This window comes from Monodon monoceros, unplaced genomic scaffold (genome assembly GCF_005190385.1).
Source record: "Monodon monoceros isolate NGI ecotype Baffin Bay Population unplaced genomic scaffold, NGI_Narwhal_1 Super_Scaffold_11, whole genome shotgun sequence".
Lineage (NCBI taxonomy): Eukaryota > Metazoa > Chordata > Mammalia > Artiodactyla > Monodontidae > Monodon > Monodon monoceros.
The window spans coordinates 58,522,116-58,534,937 of record NW_021703767.1 but is presented as its reverse complement, the minus strand read 5'-3'; the positions used below and the strand labels follow the sequence as shown (position 1 = coordinate 58,534,937).

The 12,822-nt window shown below is 41.9% G+C and overlaps 1 protein-coding gene across 4 annotated transcripts in view; it reads right to left on the bottom strand.

Moving 5' to 3' along the window:
• The window catches only part of TMPRSS7 (transmembrane serine protease 7), a 41,526-nt gene that overhangs the window by 5,996 nt on the left and 22,708 nt on the right, over positions 1 to 12,822 (bottom strand). For all 4 annotated transcript variants that reach the window (XM_029214915.1, XM_029214912.1, XM_029214913.1 and 1 more), the window contains 6 exons: positions 11,278 to 11,384; positions 7,997 to 8,133; positions 5,419 to 5,526; positions 3,216 to 3,326; positions 2,318 to 2,434; positions 853 to 1,024 (listed from right to left, as the gene is read on the bottom strand). In XM_029214915.1, the coding sequence (XP_029070748.1) occupies positions 853 to 1,024; positions 2,318 to 2,434; positions 3,216 to 3,326; positions 5,419 to 5,526; positions 7,997 to 8,133; positions 11,278 to 11,384 (752 nt within the window). The remainder of the gene's footprint in view (positions 1 to 852; positions 1,025 to 2,317; positions 2,435 to 3,215; positions 3,327 to 5,418; positions 5,527 to 7,996; positions 8,134 to 11,277; positions 11,385 to 12,822) is intronic.

Genomic DNA, 12,822 nt, shown 5'->3' with positions numbered 1-12,822 from the left:
GGAAGGGGTCATTAGAACCTCCACTCTATAACCAGTCAGGCAGAAGCTCAGGTGACAACCTAGGCTTTGGATTGGCATCTGAATTAGGGGGAGAGGGGTAGTTTTGTAGGACTGAGCCCCTAAACTTTTTGTTTTGTTTTGTTTTTTGCGGTACGCGGGCCTCTCACTGTTGCGGCCTCTCTCGTTGCGGAGCACAGGCTCCGGACGCGCAGGCTCAGCGGCCATAGCTCACGGGCCCAGCCCCTCCGCGGCATGTGGGATCTACCCAGACTGGGGCACGAACCCGCGTCCCCTGCATCGGCAGGCGGACTCTCAACCACTGCGCCACCAGGGAAGCCCCCCTAAACTGTTTAATCTGTCTATCTGGGTAGACAAAGTCAGAATTGAGTTGAATTATAGGACACCCGGCTAATGTCAGAGAATTGCTTGGGACTGTAGGAATCCTCCCCCGCTCTACACTGGAAATTGGATGCAGAATCGCTACCCTTACGCTCTAAATAGGGATTCCTGTACCCCAGTAATCCCTTAATACCCGTTCTCCACACATTCCAATACTCCACAGTCTTCACACATTCTCACAGAATTTCTTCTGACTTGAAAGCCCTATCCTGTTTTCTCAGTCTGGTAAAAGCCTGTTCGCTCTTGATATTCCTTTGTGTTCTTCTCTTTATATCAATAATTCCTAAAAAGAATGTTCGGCATACAATTGATGTCACAAAAACAAAACAAAATAAAAAACCACCAATTGAAATGACTGAATGTGTCCAACAGGGAGCTTCTTCCCACAACATGGGGGCAGGTGTATGGTCTGTGGTCTGTGGTCACTTCAGAGTAAGAATTGAGATGCCCTACCTGTTTCCATGGAAACAGTGGGCAGCCGAGAGAAGCCACTCCCTGGAGATGACTGAGGCTCCACAGTAGGCAGATCCAACAAAGTGGAGGCTGACTTGCCATGGCCAACCCCCTTCTTGGGTGTCGGTGCCCCCGATGATGCGGTGGAGGGTGGAGGGACTCCTGCTGCAGCCTTTAGGAGAGGAAGGGTCACACGAATTAAAGGCAGACTTGGAAGAAAAACTGGAAATCCAGTCAAGTTTTGAGCTGGGTTGGGAACTGACTAACCAGATAAGTAATTTGAAATCCCCTGCTTATCCAGGGAGGCGAGATGGCAGTCGGTCTGAAACCAGCACCAACAAATCACTACCTCCCTCCTGAAAATAGGCCTTGACACAGAGTCTCTGTACAATAACACACATGAGGGGAGGAGGGGACCTATTAGTAACAGCTGTACTGATAAGAACAGGAGCCCTGGAGTTCAGGTTGTTAGGTAGAGAAAAAAGATTACTTCCAAATGCAACAGAATTGAGAGTGTCCTTGAAGTTGTGCTGATTTGGGAGAGAATTTGTAAGTCCCAAACAAATGAAAACCTAGTTGGACTTACCTGGTAGCACAGTGATTAAGAATCTGCCTGCCAATGCAGGGGACACGGGTTCGAACCCTGGTCCGGGAAGATCCCACATGCCGCGGAGCAACTAAGCCCGTGCACCACAAATACTGAGCCTGTGCTCTAGAGCCCGCGAGCCACAACTACTGAGCCTGAGTGCTGCAACTACTGAAGCCCACGCGCCTAGAGCCCATGCTCTGCAACAAGAGAAGCCACCGCAATGAGAAGCCTGCGCACCACAACGAAGAGTAGCCCCCGTTCGCCGCAACCAGAGGAAGTCCGCGCACAGCAATGAAGACCCAATGCAGCCAAAAGTAAAATAATTAATTAATTTTTTTAAAAAACCTAGTTAAGAAAAACTAGTTATCAGAGCAATTATTTTCCAGTATAAATAGTATTGATAAGGATACATAATTAACAAGTTGGCACATGGCCAATTAGAAACCACACAACTAATAATAACATAGGGTGGATTACTGTTCTCAGGTCATAGCTAAGGAACGAACCAGCACTTGACATTGATCACAACATAAGGCATAATTAACAAAGTCATCCATGGCATTCCAGTACCTATTTCCTTTCTCATAGGTTTTTTTTATTTAAGAGCTTATCCCTTGATTAGAGTTATTAGAAAATGAAAGTTCTCAGTATAAACATCTAGTGCATGAATGCTTATTATTAAGAAAGAAGACAGAATCCACTCTAGAATTTTTAATTCTGAGAAACCATTTCAGATTCAGTTCACCAATGTTTACTATTCTTCCCTGGCCTGTGGCAACTTCTGCCTGGGGCATTACACCAAGAAGGAATAAAAATGAAAAACAGATCAACTGAGGAACAAATACAAAGGATCAGAAGGAACATGTTTCTACTCACTGCAGCCTTCCTCATCACTTCCATCTGGACAGTCCACAGCGCCATCACATTTTGCATTTTGTTTCCTAATGCAAATATCATTGCCGCACTTAAAAGTTCTGTTGTTGCACGGAATACCTAAAAGTGAGCAAAAAAGAAAGAATTTTTCCTATTCAGAGACAGATTTGAGTGAATGACACTGAATTCCGTCCACAAAGGATGGCTTAGCCACAGGATGGGTGTTTGCTGCTCTGGGAAACATGACAGAGGGAAATGAAGCAACCCCACACTGTCCCGTCCCTGCATCTCAGCAGAGCCACTGAAAGGAAGGCAGGCAGGTGCACTAGTTGAGAATCAACCCAATAGTCTCTCCTTTCTTCCACTGTAGGGGAGATGCCAAGCAGTTGGCCATATCCGTGGCTTAAGCCATGGCTTCTTTGCCATTACTTTACCTTGCTCTCCAAGAAAATTTTTGAGCAAAAATCAACACCATACTCAGTCCTTTTATACCATTGGGGGTGGGAGGGAATGGACAGATTTTGTGAATTACTGCACATTTGTTCACAACTCTGGCAGTGTGTGTTTTTGCAGGGGCTAGAATAGACCATACCCTATCACAGTATCTGGCAAATCCCTCTATATCCAATCCTCAGTTTCCTTGAGTCGTGAACAGCATTAAAAGCAAGTCAGCAAGGGAAGTCTTCCAGAATTCACACACACACACACACACACACACACACACACACACACACTCCACCCCAGTTAAAGTGACCAACTCTTCCACTTTGTCTGGGCCCAGGAGGATTCCCAGGACCTGGGATTTTCCATGGGGAAACTGGGACAAGTCGATTGCCCTAACCCAAGAGATATTTTGATTTGGGCTTAGAAGAACAGCAAAGTGCAGAGGACTCCTCCTCACTCTGAGTGCAATTCTGCTCATCCCGGCCATCCTCACAGTCCCTGAAGCCGTCGCAGACCAGAGGGCCGTGCTGCCTGAAGGAGCTGGAGTTGCAGGCAGGTCTAAGAGTCACTGGAAGGAGAACAGGCAGAAAGCTCGTGAGCCTGAGATATCAGTGGGACTCCCTGATGACCAGCAGTGCCCCCAAAACGTGCAAATGGTTAAGATGACTTAAACAAAACAAAACATGTGTTTTCTCAAAACTGACACCTCCATGAGGAAAAGCAGATGTTTAAATTTCGGTGTAATTCTTAGCGCTTTGAGTTTGTCAGATATGACTTTTGCTTGCGGAGAAATACATTAAACTCTGGTGGTTTGTTTCTTTAATTACAATTAAACGCATCATAAGATTTTAAGGAAAAGAAAAATCATAAACTGTTATCTAAATTGGACTCGTCTACCTTCCTAAACAAAACGGAGTGTCCTGAGATTGGGGATTTTGATTTACTCATCTCTGTTCTTCAGGCGCCTGATCAAATATTAGGTGCTCACTAAAAGTTTGTTGACTAGATTAACGAATGTGAGATCTTAAAGAACAACAGACTTGTAGTCTATTGGTAAGGAAAACTCTCTTTAAAATTATTTTACCCTGAGACATTCATTGCCTGAACTAGAAAATACCAGTGTAAATCTGTTACAATTTTTCTTCTTTGGAATATTTTCGGGAATTGCCTTTAGACCAGTGACAGACACAATATAGTAGCAAGCACTCTTAGAAGGTATAATTCCTTAGACATTTCTGGTTTTTTGAAAAGTTATCATTTTCGTTATCTGCTCCTGTTTTTTCAGAGGTATGTCTTGTGAGGAGCAGGGGGGAGGACGTTGCTGCCCTGAAATAGTTCATTTATTTACTCTGAGAGTATCTAGTACCTAGTCAACTCCTAGAGAATAGCTCCCAACATGGCATGATGAGAAATGATAATTACTAAAAAACAGTCCTTGTTATGAAGTAACAGTAATCACTTTCATTTGGAGCATAATAGTAGGGAATAAAAATAACATAAGAAACAAAAGCAACCTCAATCACTATACAATGGTATTTATTTTCTTAAGAAATAGAAGACCCTATAGATTTAAATTGTTAATGAAGCCTAAGTTAAGAGGGTTTTAATTTGTTTTGTCAATAAAAAAAAAAGGTGTAGAGTTACAGGTTATTTTTAATGAACATAATTTTTCAGCTAGTTATATTAACTTTAATATTTCTCCAAGATATGAAAAAGATTAGATAGCTTCATCATTGCAATTGCATTGGAATTAAACTCTGGATCTTTAGGAGAAAGTGTTGCCAGTGGTGTCATATGGTCCAGTGAACTATTCTCCCCATTTTGCTCCCTGAAACTGGAGATCGATTCAGAAATTAGGTGCAAATAGTAATGAAAAACCAATACAGAGACTCTCTGCCCAAAATAAGAATATCCAATACCCCACCACTTAGTTATTACCAATGTGATATTGATGCAAACTATACAGATTAAAAAAAAATCAATTCTTTTATTCTCAACACCTGTGCTCCATAAATGAGCATGCTGAAAGTGTCTACTTCTCTGCAGATTCTGAACTTCTTTCTAGAGGGAAGATCCATGCTTTAAAATAGGATTATGTTTAAGATTGTGGCTGATTGATTTACTAACCATAGATCCTCATTCTCTATGATAGTATTATGCATCCCCCACCCTTGCCATGGCCCCAAAGTGTGCAGAATAAACTTCCCTGCCCATTGACTATGGCCTCAGCTATTTGACCGATGGGATATGACACAAGTGATGGTGTGCCAGCTCCAAGCCCAGGACTTAAGAGGAACCTTATATTTTTGGTCACCCCTCCTTTGCTTCTACCACTGCCAGGGCCAGGCCATTGGCTCGACAAGGAAAAGAACCATGAAGAGTAGAACCAACCCCAACCTGAGAAGAACCAAGCTCAGGAGGCTCCACAGCTTAAAGCAGTGCCACCCAGCTGAGCCCAGCCTAGATTGGTCATACCTGAGACAACACACAGATGAATGATCCAGGACAAATGATTGCCGTAAGCCACTGAGTTTGGGGGATAGTTTATTATGTGGCAATAGATAACAGCTACAAAGACCCAGGATATGCATTAGCAGCAACAGTGGTCCTGACAAACTATTTATTCCTAAGAAAGTCATAGTAAAAGCTTAAATACCCACCACAGAAGAGTTCATCACTTTCATCAAAGCAGTCATTTACTCCATCACAGCGCTGGGCCTGAGGGACACATAAACCGGAGGAGCATCTAAAAGATCCAACAGGACAGGCTAGAGACAATAAGACATAGGAAATCTGTGTGGGTCCCTAAAAGTCACCAGACCACATTAACAAAGAAATGTGAATTGTTAAGTGGCTGAGTGGCAACATGGCGGTAGTAATTATACAATTTCTCCATCAAAGCGAAGCTATAGCTGGTAATTGAAAGACCAAAAAGGAGTATTTAAGAACAAAGAAATCAAACTAATCCACCAGAAGCTCTGAGTCGACATTGCAGCCAGGTCACACGTACAAATTCCTACACCTCCATCCTTGACTCAGCAACCTGGCTTTATCACAGACTTGAAGAAAGAGAAAGCTGGAAGATGCCTTTGAGTCCAGTATGCTCAGTGTGCAGTCTTTAGAATCCCCGGGGAATTTAAATGGCCTTCTGGTGTTTCTGAATCCCCTATGACCAGATGCATTATTCTGAGGGTTTGTGCCTTTAATTACATTTTCAAGGGATCTCTATGGCAAAATGTATTAGTAACCGCTAATCTTAGAAGTTGAACCTCGAGAGATTAATGACTGGTTTCAAAACTCAGGACTCCTAGGGCACTTCAACCAGGCTACTCATCAAAGATCCATTCCCTGGAATGGAATCTTTAATCCTGGGCTTATAGCTAAACATGATAGTAGTAATAAATCCTTTCTCTCTGCCGTGGTCTGAATATTTGTGTTCCCCAGCCCCCAGATTCATATGTTGAAATCTTAACGCCCAGGGTGATGGTAGGGGGAAGTGGGGCCTTCAGGAGGTGATCAGTGATGGAGGCAGAGCCCTCGTGAATGGGATGAGTGCCTGCCTTATAAAAGAGGCCGCATGCTAACACATATATAAGGAATTTAAGGGAAAAAAATGTCATGAAGAACCTAGGGGTAAGACAGGAATAAAGACACAGACCTACTAGAGAATGGACTTGAGGATATGGGGAGGGGGAAGGGTAAGCTGTGACAAAGCGAGAGAGTGACATGGATATATACACACTACCAAACGTAAAATAGCTAGCTAGTGGGAAGCAGCCGCATGGCACAGGGAGACCAGCTCGGTGCTTTGCGACCACCTAGAGGGGTGGGATAGGGAGGGTGGGAGGGAGGGAGATGCAAGGGGGAAGAGATATGGGAACATATGTATATGTATAACTGATTCACTTTGTTATAAAGCAGAAACTAACACACCATTGTAAAGCAATTATATTCCAATAAAGATGTAAAAAAAAAAAAAAAGAGGCCGCACAGAGCACTCTCACCCCTTCTGCCATGCAAGGGCACAACGAGAAGTCTGAGGCCAGAAGACGGCCCTCGCGTAACCATGCCGGCACCCTGATCTTGGACTTCCAGACTCTAGAACTGTGAGAAATAAATTTCTGTTCTTTATTAGCTACCTAGCCTGTGCTTCGTGCAAAAGAATGGGGAAGGTGCATGGTCAGGTCAACCACTAACTCAACGGCACACGATGGAGAGCATGAGCTCCTAGGAAATACTCACGGTTTGAAATAAGAGTTAAAAATAAGATGGCTTACTAGTTACCTGTATCATTGATGGGAATTATAATATTCTGATATTCAGAAGTGTAATAATTCTGAATCCAGAAGCAGGTATGTTAGCATTGGCAAAGAAGGAAGGGTCTAACTGAGCTTTCTCTCAGGACTTAACCTCATGGATTCCTAAGTGGTCAACTCTTACTTTCCCCCTTTTAAAATGGGTTGAGACACAATCACTGTTTCTCCAAGCACAGAGTGGCATCCCAGTGGCAGGAGAAGCGATTGTAGGTGGAATACAGATGAAAGTCTCCTATTTGAATTGTCATATATTTTAATTTCTACTACAAAAAATACAATTAGATTATTAAACCTCAGAGGCTACCTTTTAAAAAAAAAAAAAAAAAAAAAAAAAAAAAACGGGTTGAGAATTTCCTGAGTCAGTATCTACTCTCTCCAGCACTAATGACTTCCCTCGGACATTGCCTTTTCTGCTGACCGCTTCCTGGCCACTGTTCCAGCAGTTCTCAGTGTGAAGTTCAACACTCTGCAGGCTGCTGTTTGGACTCTCCTTGAAAGACCAGCCCTTCTATGCATCAGAAGCCACAGTGAGTTGCAGCTGCTGCCCTCCGATCCATCAAACGTTGGCGTAAACCTCATATTTACAAAACATTATGGCTAGCAAGAAGAACAATGAATCAAGAAATTGTCCTATATTTCAGGAATCATGTAAGAAACTATTTTTCAATTGTAACAAACAACGATATTATTTCTTCTATAATTTAAACTCCAGCATAATAAATACATAATTGTATGTAGTATTTATCATATATTTTGTTCCTACTATGTAGTTATTTAAATATTATTATAAAAGTATACTAGTCAATAGCAGAAATAAAGAAGCAGTTTTCATTCCTTAAATTCTCAACGCTTAGAGTCATAAAGTATTAGCCTCTGTTTAACCCTTCATTACGGTTTTCTAAGGGGCTGATCCCCGGCTTACGTTGACTGATGTTGTAACTGCCATATTCCACCAAAAGTGGCTTGTCCGAAAGCCTTGAACTGCACTGAAGCTGAACGTGAACCAAGGAGTTGGGCACTCGGAAAATCGTCTGGTGATCCATGTAGGAGCCGCAGTACCTGAGGAGTAAGGGTAGGGGGACACACAGCATGAGGGCCCGTCAACTGCACTCCTGTCTTCTGTCAACAGCAAATTCACTGATACTTTGGTCATTTGAGCTTCATAAACGGAGATGCTTATGGTAGAGCTGATGGTAGTTATCCATCCTATGCTAAGTGATTGTCATTGAGTCACTTCTGTCCCCTTGATTTTCTCCTCTGCTAAATAAAACAATAGTGTTACTACCAACTGTCACCTGTTGCTTTCCTCACCAATACTTATAATTAGAAGAAATACAGGTTTAATTCTCCTAGGCCTCTCTCTTCTTTGAACATAAATAACTGCCTAACAAAAAAAAGAATTGCCTACTCTGGCCACAAACCTCTCTGTGGGGCAGAGTGGAACCCATGAACTCAGGTTGAAAACATGCAGAGAATTCCAGCAACACTTAAAGCAAAAGACAACAATCTTTCAATCTAAATTGAACTCTGATATGCACTTCAGGGCTTGTCCTTGGCAAAATTTCAAAATAGTGATGTCTATCTGCAATATTCCCCTACCTTGGTTTTGCTTTGCATCACCTAGGAGAAAATGTCCCTCCTATTAGTAATCCTTGCATGAGCACTGCCGTTAGTGGAACATGAAGTACAATTACACTGGGGCCCCATGGTGAGTTAGGCTTCTGCCTTGTGTAAGCAAGACTTTCCCAGGTGTCTATTGTTTCTCAAAGGGAAACAGTAGACACTAGGCTTGAAGGGGGACGTCCTCCACTGGAATCTGTGAATGCCCATCACTCCAGGTCCCCAAAGCATTTGGGAACCACACATTTCATGGATCAGATGTTGGCATTCAGTGTGAAGAGCACGGGGATAACCTATCATTTTACAGTTCAAAGCATTCACGTATATTTCAGGATGAATCTTTTGCAATTGGCTGAAGTTCAGGAGCTGATCGGCGGATAGACCAGCTCCTGGGATATGAGGAAGAGACAGCAGCTGCAGGTGGCCACCTGGCTAAGCGGAAGCCAGCATCTGAGAGGTGCATGAAAGCCTAGTCAAGCTCTTGGGGCCAGAGTCTACTCTAGTTGGTCACCTTGGGATCAGAAGCCTGCATTCTAAAACCATGATGATTATTATCTGTATCTCATAGTTTTTATTGGAATTCTCCATTAATATTTACTAGAGTTTTCTTGCAAAGATTAGCCTCACTTCGACATTAAAGAGGAGTTAAGAGGAAAGGGGTCAAGCATGAAACCATGCTTGGGCTGGAGTTTACAGGGGGACAGTATGTAATGGGGCATAGTGGTGGTTCATGAAATGAAAGTAAAATAAAGCGAGAGATTGGAGAAGCCCAGCAAGTGTTACTTTACATGAGCAGACACGTGACAGGTAAGAAAACTGAGACATAAAGAGGTGAAGTAATTCGTTAACGTTCAAATAGCTAGTAAGCAGAGGCAGCATTAGGACCCAGTTCACCGGATACTAAACCCTAGCACTTTCTAATGCACCAACAGCCTTGCCCTCTGGAACTTTGCTGGACAAAAGCTTAGGAAGGCTGTCCATTTCTCCAGGTTTGTATACTGCATTCTAGTTGCCCTGAGCACTCATACTCCACCCCTGTGTTCTCTGAATTCAGGATCACTAGGCTTCCTGGTCTCAGCATTACTTTTTCTCCCTTCTGCATGACAGACCCAAAGCCTTTAGGCTAATCTTAGCAGCAAGGTGCCAGGAATTAGTTCAATTAGAGCCTTTCTAATGAAAAGGACGGATAATGGGAAGGGCTGGCATTTTAAATCCCATGGGTACAACTAGTATCAAAAGAATCTGATAGAATTTCAGCCAACCCACAAGACAAAATGAAGAGCTGGTCCTTCAGGGAAAGTATTTAGGGCAGAGAGCTTTCCTGGTATTTGCAGGAGGAAACTATTCATATTTTGGCAGCAATACATCATGGGTGGCAGGGGTTGCTACTTAGGGGGAAAAAGCATCTCATTTTCAAAGCACTGCTTTATCTTAAGCATACAAGCTTACAATAGATTTGTAAAGATTTGTTTTCTGGACCTCTAATTAAATACCAAAATGCAGTATCTTTAAAGCCTTGGGGCACATTCCATAGTATTTATGCATCCAATGTCATTTCCTTAGCAATCCTATTAATCATATTAATCATAGCTAAGACGTTCTGGTGTGTGGTAAGCATCATTTCATTGAATTCTTACCGAAAAACCCCACCTCATTACCTCATTTTACAGACTGACAAAATGATTAAATAATTTGTCCTAGTTAATGTAGCTACTAAACAGCAAGGCTGCAATTTGAACCTAGGTCTTCTGCCTCCTACTTAATAGACGCTTGATTCAAAAATACTCCCAAAAGGAGTACAAGCCACATGTTAATAATGGATCCAAGAAAACCATTAAATCAGGGAGATTCTATTCCAAGTCATTGATTCTAGGATCAATGACTATTTAGCAAGTCATCTAAGAGTCTAAATGAAATCAAAGAAGGTTGTTCAGGAAAATCATTTAGAAAGGGAAGGTTTCATTCATGGAATAGCTGTGAGCAAAGAATTAGCAGACAAGTCCCTCAGGCTAACTTCACAAGTTTCCTTAAAGTAAACTGAGAAGCTATTTGGCAAAGACAGGGCATCCTGTATTTTTTTTTTAATACAAGACCTATTATAGCTTTAGAAGCAAGTAAACAGTAACAACAGCTAAAGGATGAATTAAGGGAGAGAGTAAGGACCTTCTAGATCAGTTCAGGAAGCCCAGGTGCCTAAATTTCTCTCAGCTTCTTTCTCCTACTAAACAGAATTGGCTAATGGTTTCTAGCTTTCGTAATCATCAGGACTTCTATTTACTATTTTCCTCCATGGCTGCAATGGTTTTTCTGCCAATTATTTTTGTAAAGTATGGAGCGTGTACATCCATAGCCCAGCAGTACAGAGCAGTGATGGAAACAGGGACTTGGGAGCCATAAGGACTTGAATCCTGGGTTAATCTCTTATGAGCTGAGTGACTTTGAGCAAGTTATTTAACTCCTGTAGTCCTCAGTTCCCCTGTCTGTAAATAGTAAAGTGCAGACTCTCTGGGGGAAAGGAATCCAAGGCTTTGAACTACTGGGTGAGGCTTTTCATTAGATTCTTCACATATGGAAACCACTTACATGTGCTCATTAATTTCCCACCATCCATGGTCACAGCCTTTCATACTCTTCTTGGTTATTGAATAGTTATGGAATTTCAGTGCTACGCCGAGAGTTGATAGGGGAGTCTATGAAAAACAAACGTAAGTCAGAAAAATGACTCAATTGAAGAATATGTTTCAGACTAAGATTTTGTTACTCAAAACTCATTTCTTGGGCTTGCTATTTTAAGGGCATTTTATTCTCTGTGCCCTGTGGCCCTTGGTGGGGTAGACCAGCTCCCCTGAACAAACTGACCTGAAGAGGAGAGCACAACAGAGAGGGAAGTGAGCTGCCTCCCCAGCCCACCCTGTGCTCAAGGAGCAGCTGTGATGCCCCAGTGTGATGAGCTGAGATAGATACATTAGATCACCTCTAGGTTTCAGTTTCCTCCAAGTAAGTGAGCCTAACTTTGAAAACACCCACTTGTTAGCAAGTTTACACACTTTCCTCCTTAGATGACAATAATGACAGTTTGTTTAAGGCACTATTCTGATTCTTTAGATAAAGGAGGAATGAATCAGCATCCTCTTCATATTAAACCTTGGTATTTCAGAAGTTTCTGAGTCATCCCTACATCTTCTCTGAAGAGATCAAACAAGGGAAGCAGTTACTTATGTGGTCCGTGCACAAGTGAGCGCATACACACACACACACTCACACGTACACACACGCAATGCAACTGGCCTTGTTGTGGCATTGTATGACATGCACATACATCACATCTGATATGCCATAATTTTTGTTTTAATTTTCACTTTAGCCCAGGAATTATTTAAGAGAGAGTTCTTACATTTCCAGGGAGCAGAATTTTGGCTTCCCTATTTTCAAGGTTTTAAATTCTATCTGAGTTAGATAACAGATTATTTATTGCAGTATAGTTTTTAATTTTTTAATTTACAAACAATTTTGTTGGGATCAAATTTATGAAGGCCCCAAGGTCATTTTTTTAAAAGGGTAATTTCTGTTTATATATATTACCAAACTCATTATTTGTATGATTTAATACTCTTCCTAGCCTTATTTATTGTCCCCCACTGTCTCTGTCATGAACCAAGAGAAAGGAAAATCTCTTATTGAAGCACTCTCCATTTCTCTTTGTACTACATATAGGTTTTACGAGTATTAACGCTATATCCTTTGGTACATAAATAATTGTAGTAATTAGATCGTTATGTGGATCGCCCTCTTTTTCACTGCAGATTGCCTTCCTTTTCCCACTGAACGCCATAATTCCAGCATTGTCTGGCATTAAGGTTGTGATCCTTGCTTTCTGATTGTTTACATACGCCTAGTATGATATTGCCCATCCTTTTATTTTCAACTTTACTAAATCACTTTTTAAATTCATTTTGTCTTTTAAAAACAACATACAGTTAAGTTTTAGGTAATACTTTGCAATTCAATCCTACTGTCTTATCCCTTTAACAGATGAGCTTTGTCCATTGACCTTTTTTTTTTTTTTTTTTTTTTTTGCGGTACGCGGGCCTCTCACTGTTGTGGCCTCTCCCATTGCGGAGCACAGGC